The 15,126-nt window shown below is 39.3% G+C and overlaps 2 protein-coding genes across 3 annotated transcripts in view; one reads left to right on the top strand and one right to left on the bottom strand.

The window, feature by feature from the left end:
* Window positions 1–323: 323 nt before the first annotated feature.
* On the bottom strand, window positions 324–12,144 carry LOC144638168 (sulfite oxidase-like). The gene is made up of 7 exons (XM_078497365.1): window positions 12,053–12,144; window positions 9,817–9,923; window positions 8,388–8,535; window positions 6,603–6,932; window positions 5,656–5,877; window positions 3,862–4,028; window positions 324–2,650 (listed from the first exon to the last, which is right to left on the bottom strand). Exons 2-7 carry the CDS (start codon window positions 9,885–9,887, stop codon window positions 1,900–1,902), a joined length of 1,689 nt encoding a protein of 562 aa, XP_078353491.1. The 5' UTR covers window positions 9,888–9,923; window positions 12,053–12,144; the 3' UTR covers window positions 324–1,899.
* A 56-nt stretch (window positions 12,145–12,200) lies between these two features.
* LOC144638227 (zinc transporter 7-like) overlaps window positions 12,201–15,126 on the top strand; it is an 86,885-nt gene continuing 83,959 nt past the window's right edge. For both annotated transcript variants that reach the window (XR_013567897.1, XM_078497436.1), the window contains exons 1-5: window positions 12,201–12,355; window positions 12,475–12,576; window positions 12,675–12,788; window positions 14,392–14,479; window positions 14,810–14,921. Coding sequence is in view for 1 of the 2 variants with exons in the window: in XM_078497436.1 (XP_078353562.1) it covers window positions 12,267–12,355; window positions 12,475–12,576; window positions 12,675–12,788; window positions 14,392–14,479; window positions 14,810–14,921 (505 nt within the window). In the remaining variant the exon portion in view is untranslated. The remainder of the gene's footprint in view (window positions 12,356–12,474; window positions 12,577–12,674; window positions 12,789–14,391; window positions 14,480–14,809; window positions 14,922–15,126) is intronic.

Here is a 15,126-nt window from a genome sequence, read left to right on the forward strand (position 1 = left end):
GGGCGTGGCGCTGTTTTGACGTCATAACAACCTCCCGGGTCACGACCATTGTCTAATGACGTCATTACTAGGCAATACAAGATTTCATTTATTTCACAATGAAAAACAACAACACCCTGGTTGCTAGGGCGTGGCACTGCTTTGACGTTATAAACGCCTTTCGGAGCGGTAGCATTGTTTTCATAACGTCATTTCTAAAGAAAACAATCCCAGGTTGCTAGGGTGTGGTACTGTTTTGACGTCATAAACGCTTTTCAGGGATGTCGGCATTGGTGGATGGGGTCAGAATTAATGTTGTGTAAGATATCATCGAACCAACAGAAAAAGCCTATCCTTTACATTTGCCTTAGATCCATTTACAAAATGAAAACATATGGAAGTTGCACATAAAAGTAATTTATAGTTTACAAGCATTCCCTATTTTTTTCGCCGAGTCCGTCGAGCGTGAAGCGAAAAAAAATGACCGCGCGAAAAATGGGGACGAGCCTGGGCAAGGCGAAAGCGCGAAAAAAGGATAGGTACTACCGATTTTCGTGCCTCGCCTGGTCCCGCCTCGTCCCCATTTTTCGCGTGGGTATTTATTTTTTCGTTTCACGCTCGACGGACTCTGCGAAAAAATAAGGGTCGGGACTGCTCGTAGTCCATAAAATAAACAGTGTGAGGTCGATAACTGATTATTATATTTTATATGAGGTTTTAAACGAGTAATAAGTACGGAACAGTTCTCGCCCGATAATGAACATGCAGGAAATAAATAGAACAGCTATTTTACATGCTCTTGGTTACGCCAAATACGTTTGCGCAAAAAGAAAATACTGTATTACATTGCACCCTAGTCAAATTAAAGCAATCACTCCTGTGTCAAAATTCACGCCTAACTGAGGGAGGCCAAATAAATAACTTTTTCAGTTCCGTTAGGCTTAGCCGTTACTCATTAGACTGAAAACGAAAAAGCATCACTGAAAATCTCAATCTTCCCCGATTTTAGCCAACGTTATTCCTTTCTGGTTAAACTATCACCTGTTTTCTTCCTTCATGGTTGCCACAGACAGTTTTCAAAATTCTCTGACTTTTCCCTGATAAAAATCAAATTTCCCTGACCAAAGTAATACAAAATGTCAGATAAAGTGGCGGCCTCTGGCGTCCGCTTAAAAAAAAGATCGTTGTGATCACATTGACCTGAAATGTTTCTTCCGTCCTTCGATGGTATTAAGTCAGAGGTGTTATGATTTCAATTTTCCCTGACTTTCCTTCAAAATCTCAAATTCCCCGACTCAAAATACAATTCCGTGACTTTTCTCTGACCTTCAAGAATTTTATTTTTCCCTGACCATTTTCTGACCAGTGGCAACCCTGCCCTGAGTTAAATATATAATTTTAACGTTCGTTTTATTTAAAAACCATTGTGCATTAAAAAATAACACGACGTAGACCACTTTAACAGAGTCTATCCTATCTATTGACTTTGTTTACCCCTTTTCTACTTATAAGTCTTTTGTATTTCTTCAGTTGGAGGTTAGAGCGTCAGGTCTTTCTTGGCATTCAAAATCCCAATTAGAGCGGTTTTCACTTGAGTGTCGAAAGTTATTCGCGTTTGCTTTGGTTTTGCATTACTATGCTTAGTGATTGGTTTAAAACTCTCGCGCCACTCTCTCAGCCAATCAGTAGAACAAACCCAATCGTGACTCGCTCGCGCACGTTTTCCCAGGCTTCGCGCTGACTACATATACTTGCTTCGGGTTTTAATTGGTTTACTGGATTGTCTGTGTTCTTTGTGATTGGCCAGAGTGATTACTTAAGTTTTAGTCTTACGACACTCGATTGAAAATAGCTCCATATGATTAAGTACAACTTCCAACATTAGTTTGGTCACAATTCTCCATGCCGCACAATTTTTTTCTACTCATCATGTTCAACTTTAACATTGACACGATGCCAAGCATTGGAGAGAACCCCGCGCAAGTTCCAGATAGGTGCCACGTCCTCAGGCTGGGCGTTGTAAGACGAATCCACCGCCTTGACACAGATCTGCAGGGAGTCCTTCCCTTCTGGCAGGGGCAGAGTAGCGTGCCATAGTTTCCACGCCCACGCACGGTGTAGTTTGTTCTCTCCCTCCAGGTTAGCAACCTGCCACGTTTTGCCGCCATCGAGGGACACGTCCACCCGGACGATGCCTCTCCCCCCTCCACTCCAAGCATAACCCTTGAGAGAGATCTCCCCCTCGTCTGCGGAGATGACAGCGCCATCAGCTGGCTCACAAATGGCTGATGTGACCGGGAGCTCCTGAATGGCGGGTGCGGATTTGAAGTCGACCGTATCCCAATCAACAGATGGTGAGAACCCTTTGTAGTCATTCTGTTGCCAGTGACTAAGGCTCTCCTCCTTACTCGATACAATCTTCTTCAGCCATTTGACATTGCGAGCACCCACCACCCCTGGGGCTACAAGTCGCACGGGAAAACCATGATCCCGCGGGATGGGGACGCCGTTCATTTCGTATGCCACAAGAACGTCCCTTTCAGAAGAAAGCGCGCTGTGCACAGGTATTGAGGCTCCATATGATGAGCCCGTGATATCATGATCAGCGCCTTCAAATTGAATGTGTTGCACAGCAGTTTTTTGAACAGAAGTGTCATCAAGTCCAGCGTACCTGGTAAAAAATAACTCAAGCTACAGTACCGTGCAGAAATTAAAGGGGCTCTGTAACGGATTTTAACAGTTTTTTTGTTTTTGAACAGCCAAATGAATATTTGAGTTGTAAGAAACAAAAAATAATAGTCCGTTTTTTTGCCACATACCTTATTATAGGAAATTAACGTTACATGTTATTAACGCGAATTTTAAAAATTCGCGTTAATTTTATTGATGTGAACACCTTTACTATAAGCATTTAACCACAACTTTTCTTAAATTCGCGTTAATTTTATTACGCGTAAAATTTGTTCGCGTTGTTAAAATGCTTCGTTATATTCCTATAATAAGGTAAGAGTACTGAAACTGTTAACAGCGTCTTTGGCTGCAGATGGCTAGGATGGAAATGGATTATAACTTGAAAAATTAAGGTTAAACTATTCAAGATGTTTCCGCGTGTCTTCAAAAAAATCGATATTTATAGCCGTGGTTAGATTTCTCTCCGCAAACTAAGGTTATATCTGCCTTAAGATGTTCAAAGATTATGTTTTTCATGGCTTGCCTACCACTAGTTTCAGAACAGTTTAGACCAAAAATCCCCTGTGACGTAGCTCCTTTAATTAACATAACATAACTTTACTATTTCTATAGCGCAAAATCCATGCATATATGATCTAATTACCAAATTCCAACGAGGCGTGTCACGCTTCACGCGAGACTGTCACGTTTCTCCGTGTACAAGCCTCGTTTATCGCGAGACGAATCTCGTTTCTCGCAAGAGGTCACGTTTCTCGCAAGACGCGTCAGGTTTCGCGCTAAACAAGTCTCCACTTTCGCAACACAATTCTCGTTTCTCGTAAGGGAAGAAAAAAGGTAAAGTCTGCATTCGAGCTTAATTGCCCATCGGGCCGGAGCTTATCCTGGTTTCAGTAGCATGAAGCGACTAGAAGTATTTCTACTCCCCCTGGATGGGATGCTAGTTCATCGCAGGGTTACCCCTAGCAGTAAATTCGCCGGTACCCTTTTATACCTTTTATACACCTGGGTGGAGAGAGGCACTATGAGAACATTGCCCAAGAACATAACGCAATGCCTCGGCCAGGGCTCGAACCTGGACTGCTCGATCCGGAGTACAGCGCACTAACCATTAGCCGGGCCACCGCGCCTCCCTGTATCTCGCAAGAGAGGTCCAAAAAGTATAAAAATCTCAATGAATAACGCTCAAATTACCTTAGTACATCTTTCAAAAGAACTCCTGACCACTCAGCAGTGCTGATGGCAGCCGCTCCCCAGTTAAGACCTTTGACCATCTTGATTTGATTCATTTCGCTTCTTCTGTTGCCTGCACATTGCATTGTTGCAGTGACTGAGTATTTTGGAAACTTAGTCTTCAGATCCTGAAAATTTAAAAAAAAATTAAATAACTCAGTCTTCCTAAATTAATAAGAGTAAGAACTTAAAAGTTATTAAGGAGCCTTATTCGTGGTTTTACTGTTTGGGCATTTCAGAGATTGCATGATAAAAAAATATGAATAATGGCTGCTCCATCCCAAATAAGCCAATATATGCCCTCCTACAGGCTACCAAAATTTTAGACTGTCCACAGCCTCTCGATTTTTTAACGCAAAAAAGCAAATGAAGCGAGCGCGCGGGGGGAGGGAGGCGGCAAGCGAGCGAAGCGAGACAAAGAAAAAATATTTTTTTCACTCCCCGCCCCCCACCCCCTTGCTTCCTTCGTTTTGCGCTGACGTCCAGTTCTCTTGCCGTTCTCACCGTGCGTTCATCGATCGAAAAAACACGAAAAAATAGAGGGCTGTGGACAGTCTACCAAAATTTACAATTTGCTTAGTGTTCCGGAGACCAAATCAAATTAACTTCAACAACACTATTTATTTAATGACAAAAGAAAACCTTAGCAACCTGCAAATAGCTAGAGTAAATCGCAGTGAATTGCTATACTGAATAATAATTCAAAACTCAACTTCATGTACAAAATATATAAATTCATTCATTCAGTTGTTTGCTTGCTCAGTCAGTCACTGAGTGAGTTGATTGATCGATTTATCAATCAATTGTTCGTTTGACCACATGTTCATCCATTCTTTCGTTCCTTCCTTCCTTTCTCTCGTCATTCATTCAATCATTCAGTCAGTCAGTCAGTCAGTCGTTAGTCAGTCAGTCAGTCAGTCAGTCGTTAGTCAGTCAGTCAGTCACAGTCAGTCACAGTCAGTCAGTCAGTCAGTCAGTCAGTCAGCCAGTCAGCCAGTCAATCAGTCAGTCAGTCAGTCAGTCAGTCAGTCAGTCAGCCAGTCAGTCAATCAGTCAGTCAGTCAGTCAGTCAGTCAGCCAGTCAGTCAGTCAATCAGTCAGTCAGTTGTCAGTCAGTCAATCAGTCAGTCAGTCAATCAATCAGTCAGTCAGTCAGTGAATCAGTCAGTCAGTCAGTCAGTCACTCAGCCAGTCTGTCAGCCAGTCAGTCAGTGCAGTCAGTCAGTCCATCCATCAGTCGTCAGTTGGTCAGTAATCCATCCATCAATCCTTCCCTTCCTTCCGTCCTTCCTTCATTCATCCAATAGTTTTTACCAGCGGGATTAACCGAGGTCTGGGACAGAATAGCGATTTTGATCGGCGTTCTCACAACTTGCAACACGATCAATTCACGATCTAGTCTAGTTTAAGTCTAAGTTATAACCATTTCCGTAATGGTTTGATTTCACAACAATCATCACATGTTGACAACAATAACCTTTTTTGGAGACATTTTCGCTGCTTTAAAGACACAACTTAAAAAAAACTTATTTTACTGCTATTAAAAAGTAACGGAACTCTCCCACTGGCTGCCATGCTGTTGTTGTTAGTTTTGGCAAGTTCAGAATGAGAAGATCTGCTCATGCGTCTTAGAGGCATCCACTGACTACTGTCCTGATTATTTCTTTGCAAGTTGTGAGGAAATAGCTCACATTTCATATGAGAATGTATGGGAAGTTGCACCCCCTGGTTTTTACAGTACCAGCACAACATTACCTCAAGAGAGAGTGTAACTGTCTTAATTCCTTCACCAGTTATCTCCAGCTTGTACTTGTTTTCATCAATTTCTGGGACAGGTAGATGATTACGAATGAAGAAGATCTCATTCGGAGTAACAAGATTGTCTGACAAAAGCTGCATGGGTGGCTCGGCATTGAATGGTTTCTTGGTGTTGACCTTCAGTGCTGGGTGACGAGGCGGGTCATTAGCAAATGGATCCTGAAACACATCGTATGTGTGTTAATATTTTTATTGTGATGTACTAATTACTTAATTGTCTGGTTGGTAAGGCAACTAATAGCAAATCAATGTATGTGTTGCAGTTAACTTTTTATCTCAGTTAATTTCTTTAACTAGTTAGTATTTTTTCTAACTATTTTTTTAACCTAGGTTTAGAAGTAGAAAAAGTAAAACACCTCCCCTCCCTTGATGTCTCATAACCCCCCTACCATCCTTTTTACCCCTCCCCTACTATCTGCTATTGTCCCTCTCCCCTAAGTACTATCATCTAATTTTGCTTTTACTTTTTACTAACCTGCACTGAACACTCAACCTCTGGATTTGCTGTCAAACCCCTTATCCACTTTGCCGCATAGGAAAGCTTGGGTCAACAACTATTTTTTTAAATATATGACTCCAACCCATATCCTAACCCTAACCCTATTATTTACCTAGTATAAAAAAATCAACTACTAAGAAAAATGGTAACTGTAGTTAAAATAAGAAATTTACTGAGATCAAAAATAAACTGAAAAATACGTTTGAACATCAATTATTTGGAATCACTGTTTCCCTCAAATACAGTATATCATCTGATAACCATCATCCGATTTTGTACCACGTAATGTGCTATGTCCAGTAAAAGTGTACTAAAATTTATTGATCAGTGAGTTATAAATATGTATACATTGTTACTCAAAGGACAATTCCATAGTTATTGATACCTGAATGTCATCGTGATGTGAGCTTTCATCTTTGGCCAAAGACCCAATGCGAAATTCCTCCAACCAGTCTCGTACATGTTGGGTGTTATGCACAGCATAAAGAGCCCAGAATGGTTCAAGAGCTCCCCCTGCTGCCAATATAACCTTCTGGGAGCCACCGGGATGGTGTGCAATAAACTCTGTAATGTCATACACATTGCCTTGAAAGGTGACCCAGATGCCTTTCTCATGCGTGTTGTGCTCGGCAACCTCTTCCATAGTATAAATAGGACCTTCATTTTGTGGCTTTTCATTGTCAGAATATGTACTTGCTTCTTTCGCTTGTGAGAGCTTTTAAATACACATAAAATTTTGTAATTATTTTTAACATTTTTAACACTTAATTTATAGATTTTACTACCTTTTTTTGCTATTCAATGTTTTGAAAAATTAATATTTTTTAACACTTCATGTTGTACAGATTTTACTACCATTTATTAAAGCACCATGAGCTTTTAGGAATCGCACTATATAAATAAAAGTTATTATTGTTATTTATTATAACAATTTATAAAATGTAAGAACCTATACCTTTGAACAGATCTTTTAAAGAATCCAACATTTTAAAACCTGGTCCACAGCAATGATTTTGCAAAGGGATCATATTAATTTTAAAAACTTGTGTTTAGTACACAAAAGGCTTTGTATGACATTACAAATAAAGTCTTTCAAGCTTTTTAACAGGTGTTCCTAATAGACTGCCCTGGAAGCCGATGCAAGCAAAATGCCGAAATCACAAATTAAAACTATACATAGACCACTTCTAAGCAAACATTTTTTTGAATGGATCAGATCAGCTAAAACAATTAGACGGTTCACTCTTGGTTTCTATTAACTTTTGATTGTCGACTTGGGGTTCACCCCTCACCAACTATCATCCATTATAGTTCACCACTAAATTTTCTCCGATTCTGATTGGTTTAAATTGAACATGTGACGTGATAGTGCCCGTCCGCCGGAGGGCACTATCAGCCCATAGTGCCCTCCCGTGAAAAATGCCCGGATCGATAGTGTCTGCCCGTGAATGTTTTTTGTAAACAAGCTGCCTGCAGACAAAAAAAAAACAACCAAATTCACCGCATTTAGTGGGTTTCTCGTCTGGTTTTGTTTCGTTTATTAAATTTCGGCTTTCAATTGAGTTTTTTTTCCTGAAAAGTAAAAATAATTCACGATGCTTGATAGCTGCCCCTTGGAAATTTGATGTTCTTAAAACTAGCATATTTGCCCTCGAAGCTTTGCTCCTGGGGCTAATATTTGTTTTAAGAACATCAAATTTCCGCGGGGCAACTATCAGCCGATAGTTCCTCGACAGAAACACTCTATTGTTAAAATAGAAACAGCGAGCTTGCTGTCTATGTTGTCATACCATCATACAACCCTATAAAAAAATGCAGTGAGCTGGCATTTGAAGAGCCACATAGGTCAGTTGACATAAGTCAGTCCAGAAAAAGCCATCCCACCTTGTACAGGTCATGCTGTTCGGAACATTCACCAAATCATGCAAGTCTGATAAAATACTTACTGACTGTGCTAGATCAGCCTGGACAGGAAATAATTTGTCTCTCAGTCATATTTTATAGACATGATACTGTGCTTGATCCGTACACCATGGCTTTGAGCCAAATATTTTCTGCCTGGCCCTCGCACTTAGTCAATAAGGTCCATATATTTTGGAAAATCAGAACAAGATCTGAGGCCTTTTGCATTCATTTGCAAAATTAATTAAATAAGTTAATATTTAAGTACCTTTTGTTTATTTACAATAAGACCCAATCCAGTTAAATATCCTACTACAGCTCCAACGACTGAATAATAAGATGATCGTGTCGAGTACGTTGCATTGGTGCTGCTCATTTTTCTTACAGGTTGTGCCAAATTCATTTTTGTAAAATACCTGCAAACATAAAATTTGGAATACATTTTCAGATTCATTATCACCCTTAAATGACAAACAAGACTCTTAAGAAATTCATATTCTTTGTCTTGATAGGATTCACTTCATGTACCAACCTGATTGTCTACATCCACTTTTAGGCATTTGATATGTTGATCACTAATTGTGGTTTTCACAAACATGCAAACTCTGAAATTTAAACCTTAACCAACGGTTTAGACTTTTTGCTGCCACCAATCATCTTAGCGGACGTCTCAGGAAACAGAGACATGTGCACACTCCAACCGGGTCAAAAGGTCATGTCTGTCAGTAATGATTGGTAGATTTTGATTCATTTTGGTTTTTTTTCTGTTTTTTAAGGTTGGTTGGTTGTCGCCATAATTATGATTGACAGCAGCGAAAAACGCAATTGTTAGGGATCTAAACTCCAGAGTTTTTTATGTTTGTGAAAACCACACACTCCAACCGGGTCAAAAGGTCATGTCTGTCAGTAATGATTGGTAGATTTTGATTCATTTTGGTTTTTTTTCTGTTTTTTAAGGTTGGTTGGTTGTCGCCATAATTATGATTGACAGCAGCGAAAAACGCAATTGTTAGGGATCTAAACTCCAGAGTTTTTTATGTTTGTGAAAACCACAAAATTTCCTGGAGATTTTCCGAAAAAACGCATTTTTAAGGTGTTTTTGACCTTTTAAGGTCTATTATGAGCTAAAATAGCTCCAAATCACTCAAAACGGTCCTTGAAACGCAAATTACATGCTAGTTTTTCACCATAACCACGTTTAACAACTTTTTAGTTCGTGCCTGCGCACAAATCAAAATTTGTACATGGCTTTTCGTTTTTTTTTTTCCCTTTTCCTTTTTCTCTTCTTCCTTTCTTTTTGCTGCAGTGTTTGGCCTTCTTCCAGGCTTCTTTCTAGTAGAAGAATTTCCGCGAAAGCGCAAACGAGGCAAGAACTTCTTACCATGGACAAGCAAAGGGTGGAAAGGGGAAATTTTCCTCTGAGTTTTTCACTAAAATTTTGAAGCGTTTTGGTGCATATTTCAAGCTCCATCAATCTAATAACGCTGGTTTAGGTATCGTTGGAAAGGTCTTGGTCTCCTTCACAATCTGAGCATAGATGTCGCCTTTCTGGGTGAAAGGTGATGACGTCACAAGCGGGACAAGTGCTTGGATCCTTTACGGCCGGTTTAGGACGGTTTAGGAGTCAATGGGTTAATATCTAACATGAACATAATTTCTGTTATTTTTTTGCAACTGATTTAAGAAAAAAATATTACCTGGACCCCCTGGGACACAGAATTTGTGCAAGATGACCACATGAGGTTGACCTGCGTAACAGTGATGCCATTGTAGCACAAAATCCTCAATGAACTAGCTAATTGTACTACAAAAGAAAAAATAAGATGTACTGAAATCTCTAGGAAAACAGATACAAAAGAACTAGGGGATAGTTTACTTACTAACATATTTTTTTTTTCTCAGAGGGCACGGTAACAAATCCTGCAATCTGATTGGTTCTAAGGGCGGGCAAGATTCTCCTATCTCTGCCCACGGGCCACGGTAACGCTTTCGTGAGTTTCATTTCGCGGCGAGACGAACGAACCCATGACAGTTTTGCTTTCCAAAATGATTTAAATTGATGTAGTTGCTCACCAACCGTTGTAAATTTGAAAGGGAAATTAAGCAGTGGAATTAAAGGCCTTGAAGTTCTCCAAAAGGCGAGTATTTATTCTCTTTAGTGACAAAATGAAGTTATAGTTTTATGGCCGTGGTTTGCCGATCGTTGTTTGTGCATTCGCACTGATTTTCACGCCATTGCGGTTAACTGCAAGTCGCCGGTTTACAGACTCGAGTTATCCTTTCAAACACCTTGCTTCTCTGCTACTTTTCTCCAAAACCGAATACTGCTTATCGCCATTCAAGAAAATGAGATGCTTTATTAAAAAACAGTCAAATTAATTCTCGCAATATTGTGCCGTCACTGTGCAGGCGACCAAACTACACATTTCAGCTTCATTCAGTTTCACTTTCGCAAACTTTTTGTCAAAACAGAATACTGTGGGAATCAACACAGAGGTTTTTGACTCGTTAAATACAAATGTAAATAGCTAAGTGCTTTCCAGTCCGAAAAGTAAGTTTAATTAACTTAAAGAACTCACAAGCCGAAATGGAGTTAAAAGTGTTTCGCAACTCGCTGATTGCTCCGTTCTACATTGTGCTTTTCTATTATTTCAGATGCTTTTTTTCTTTTTTTTTTTTTTTTCAGATGAAATTTTTCTTGAGTTCTGTTCATTTTAGTGAATTTATTTTGTTTGGCAGTAAGCTCTTATAGCAAACAGATCATTATTTACTCTTGCCGTAGCTTATGGCGATCGACTCAACATTGGATGCGCGCGTATATAAATACAAACACATTTGGCAAGAAAGTCTTTGTAGGTTTTTTAAGTGTTTTTTAATCAAACACATTAAAGTAGGAAAAAATAAATAAGTTATTTACCGGCTTAGGGTCGGTCCGTATAGTGAAAAACTGTGACCTCGGCCTCGAAAATGCTGCCCTCGGCCTGCGGCCTCGGGCAGCATTTTCCAGACCTCGGTCACAGTTTTTCACTATACGGACCTCCCAGCCGGCAAATAACATATATTTATGACATCTTTACTATAATACATCTAAATTTTAATCAAATCAATGACATAGCTGATTTCTTTAAGAAGAAATGAGTTAAATTTTGAAAATGCAACAGATTTGAGTGGAGTTCAAGAAAGATAGTTAAATACCATACATTTTACCACACAAGAATCCCGATTTCTTGATCCTCCAAAGGAAAGGAAAATTGCTGCGAGGAATCAGGTGCAGGTTTAAGAAATGAGGATAACATTTCAGAGAAGTAATATCCAAGGGAAATGAAAATTTGTTCAATACAGCGAATTTTGAAAAAAAGAAAATTGGGATTTTAGAATTTCAGCTGCATTTACCTGTCTCCGGGAAACCCAGGATGCTTTGCTCGCGTTTATTTCCCGGTGGCGGCCATGTTGGGTCAATTTGTTTTAAAAATTGAAAATATTATCACAACAATAAATAAATAAGCTTAATAAAAGTCTATTCCAAAGGCTTTGGAAACGCATTTTTGACTGAAAACGAAAATGAAGATATAATAAGGCACGCTTTCCTGCCATTCAGGGCCGAGTAGTCGGAGTTGAACAAGTAGTCACGTGACACGGATTACGGCGTTCGGCCGGCCGGGCTGCAAATTCAGGCGAATTTGTTTTTTCTTCGTGACTACCAAGAAAAGCCTCAACTATCGGGAAAATACACAACACTACACCTGTGCAGTGTACATATTTGTAATACTATGTGTTTCGATTGTAACTCAACAACAGATGAACTGACCCGACTACTTTGAAATTAAGGCTTTTTAAGCTTAATTTCTTTCATGTTTGGCCATAAATGCGTTCACAGAAATTACAAATAAATCACTTCTACGCCAATGGTAGATTCTACAACGCAGAACTTACCTGAAAACAAGAATCAAGTCCAAATTTCTCTGTTTTTTCCTGATCAAAAGCTTTGTACATGTAACGCAAGGAAGTCACGCAACTGCCTTCTGTCAGGAGCTTTCCCAGGAGTCATTTGGGGGAGACAGGAAATGAGCTACCGTGAATGCCACGTAAGACTGTAAAGAGCCGGCTGAGTGTTGTGGTGTGGTAAGAACCACATTGAAATGTCGGCATGCTTCCACTAACTAGTAAAGATAGCTTCAAAAGCGATGATTTCAAACCAGGAGTGAAGCTTAAATCACGTTTTTTTGAATGGATAAAGTACGAAAATATCTAAACGATCTTTTGTTGTCTGATTCTACTGAAATCGGCGACCATGTGTTCATCTCAGTGGTTCATCCATGTTTTATAATTTTCGTATGATCTTTTTATTTATATAGGGCAATCTTCGCCAACGAGAGTTCAAGGAATCTTTTCTTTTTTCTTATTCTTAATTTGTCATTTGCCTTTGTGGAATTGGCTTATGGAATATGGACAAATAGGTACGTAAAAGCGATTCTTCAATTATTCTATCGATTTCATGGTATGTCTCAAATATGTACTTTATACATCGACAATGTATGTCTGTGTTTTCTTTTAGTCTTGGTTTGATCTCCGATTCGTTTCACATGTTTTTTGATTGTACGGCACTCCTAGCAGGGCTTATAGCATCGGTTATTGCACGATGGGGCAAGAATGAACGATTTTCTTATGGGTGAGTATTTTTATTCCAATATCAGCATGGATACATGTAATTTAAGCTTATTATTTTCCAGTTGTGCCATCAGTCCAGAAGCAAATACCTTACAGAAAGTTGTAAAATTACTGGAAGATTTTCTGATTCTGTTTGCCACACAAAAACTTTTTGCCAGTATTTCACAAGTTGGTATGGAGCTATGAAAAAAAAAGTAGTGATGGCAAAATATTAACAAAATTCTCGTTTCTGATTGGTTCTCCCAATTCCTGTTTATTATGTTAATGAAGCATGATCACATGGGTGTTCAATTACAGGTGTTTAATTTGAATTGTTACAAGAAATGTATCAGTCAAATCGAAGGTTCAACATCCCCCCCCCCCCACCCGCGGGCAACCCCCTGGGTATTTGAATTTTTGGAAAATTTGAGTTTAAATTCCTGCCTCCCTGGGCCAAAAAGCTGTTCAAATGCCCCACTACAAGCCCATTTTCAGTGATCAAATGTCCCCAATCCCGGAAAAAAATAATAACTAAACAGATAACTGTTTTATCTGTGTAGCTTCTAATGCTCATAATTATAAAATCCTGTCTGCATACTGGCTTTATAAATAGACCTCTATTCTATAATAATCGGTCTCTGCCATGATTATAAACCCACATGCATTTACTGGGACACGTATAACCAGAAATCGAGTCTGCGTTCAAATTCCCCACCCCCTATGTGGTCAGATCAAATTCCCACCCCCGGGAAGACTTCGATTATCAAATTTCCTTTCCCCTGGGAAGCCAAAGGTGTCAAATAACCCCGTTATGCTGGGGGGGGGGGATGTTGAACCTTCGATTTGACTGATACATGAGATTGCACAAACTGGATTGGGTACCTATACCATCCATGCGTCATTTTCATGCATTTTCTTGTTATCTTTCTTGGTCTCCTGTTTGTAAAACTGAGTTTTTTGCTAAAAAAAAGGTTCTTGTAAACTTTCTAACCCCAAATTTTAGTACTGATACAATTATTAGAAATGGGCGTTGTATTGTACAATTCAGAAAGTAATGGAGCTGGTAATTTAAAATCAGCCTCACGCTAGCATGATTGGATAATCTAAAATTGTGTTGTTTTGAATAATTGTTGTCAAAATAGTTATAACTATTACCATAATAATTGGTCATGCCATGGCCTCAGGTCTCTTGTTACATTTCCTCATGGTCTAGTTTGCAGTTTGCTGTGTATTTTGCAACCCCCCTCCCTTCCAAGGGCATTTATTTTAATCTTGAATTAAATGAATAATTACTTGCCTCTTTACTTTCTTAGTCATGTTCGGTTGCCCCAATAAGAAATCTTCAGAACCATTTACAGTCAACTCTCACCTGGCCTTGCGGACACCCCGCTATTGCGGACGCTTGCTATTATGGACAAAATCCAAATTCCCTGTGAAAGAGGTTTGACTGGGCAAGAAATTACTCCCACTATTACGGACTCTCGCTATAACAGACACAAAACGACACCTTGAGCGTGTCCGCTATAACAAGAGTTAACTGTATATGCCTGTGTGAAGAGACGCAACTTGTAGCAGTAAGGTGTCTTCTCGCCAATTGACAAATTGTACTTTTTATCTTTATACAGATATGGAAGAGCAGAGGTGCTGGCTGGTTTTGTGAATGGACTGTTTTTAGTGTTCATAGCATTCTTCATTTTATCCGAAGCAGTAGAGGTAATTTTTTTGTTTACATTATGTAGATTTTTTATATTTATCCTGGTATGGGTTTTCCCCTTTTAATATGAATGTCACAATATTGTGTGGAATTAGAAAATAACCATATCCTCCTCATGGAGGATCATTGGAATTTCTGAGGGGGGAGGGGGGGGGGTCTTAAAGACCAAAATTTTTTAAGGAAAGTGTGAACTTAAACTGGAATTTCCAAAGGTTGTGGTTTTAAAATTATGTTTTAAAAAGGATGTCATTTTTCTTTGATAGAAGCAACTTTAAAAATAATTTATTTGTATAACTTATATTACTTTTGTTTTTTGTTCGTTTTCACAGCGAGCTCTTCATCCCCCAGAAGTTAAACATGAAAGACTCTTTATTGTGTCAGTTCTAGGACTTTTTGTTAATCTTGTTGGAATCTTTGTTTTCCATCATGGAAGTGCAGCAGGTATGTAATTAAGCCCTATATACGTATTAGCTAGCAATCTTGAAATAAGAATAAACAAACCAAGAGAACCCATGTAAAAAAGAGACCGGGATCCCGTCAAGATCCCGCCAAGACAGCGATATCCCTCCAGGATCCCAACCGGGAAAAATTCCCGGCACGTCGGGATCCCACCAAGAATTCTGCCAGGACCGGGATCCCAGCAAGA

Source organism: Oculina patagonica, chromosome 14, assembly GCF_052425735.1.
Source record: "Oculina patagonica isolate OP01 chromosome 14, crgOcupat, whole genome shotgun sequence".
NCBI lineage: Eukaryota > Metazoa > Cnidaria > Anthozoa > Scleractinia > Oculinidae > Oculina > Oculina patagonica.

What these genes read in the sequence shown, in the direction of transcription:
- LOC144638168 (XM_078497365.1), bottom strand. Translation starts at nt 9,887, where the DNA reads ATGGCATCACTGTTACGCAGGTCAACCTCATGTGGTCATCTTGCACAA. An exon ending in CTGTGTCCCAGGGGGTCCAG is followed by an intron (nt 8,536 to 9,816) that starts GTAATATTTTTT and finishes TTATGTTTGCAG; the next exon opens with GTATTTTACAAAAATGAATT. An exon ending in CACATCACGATGACATTCAG is followed by an intron (nt 5,878 to 6,602) that starts GTATCAATAACT and finishes GATGTGTTTCAG; the next exon opens with GATCCATTTGCTAATGACCC.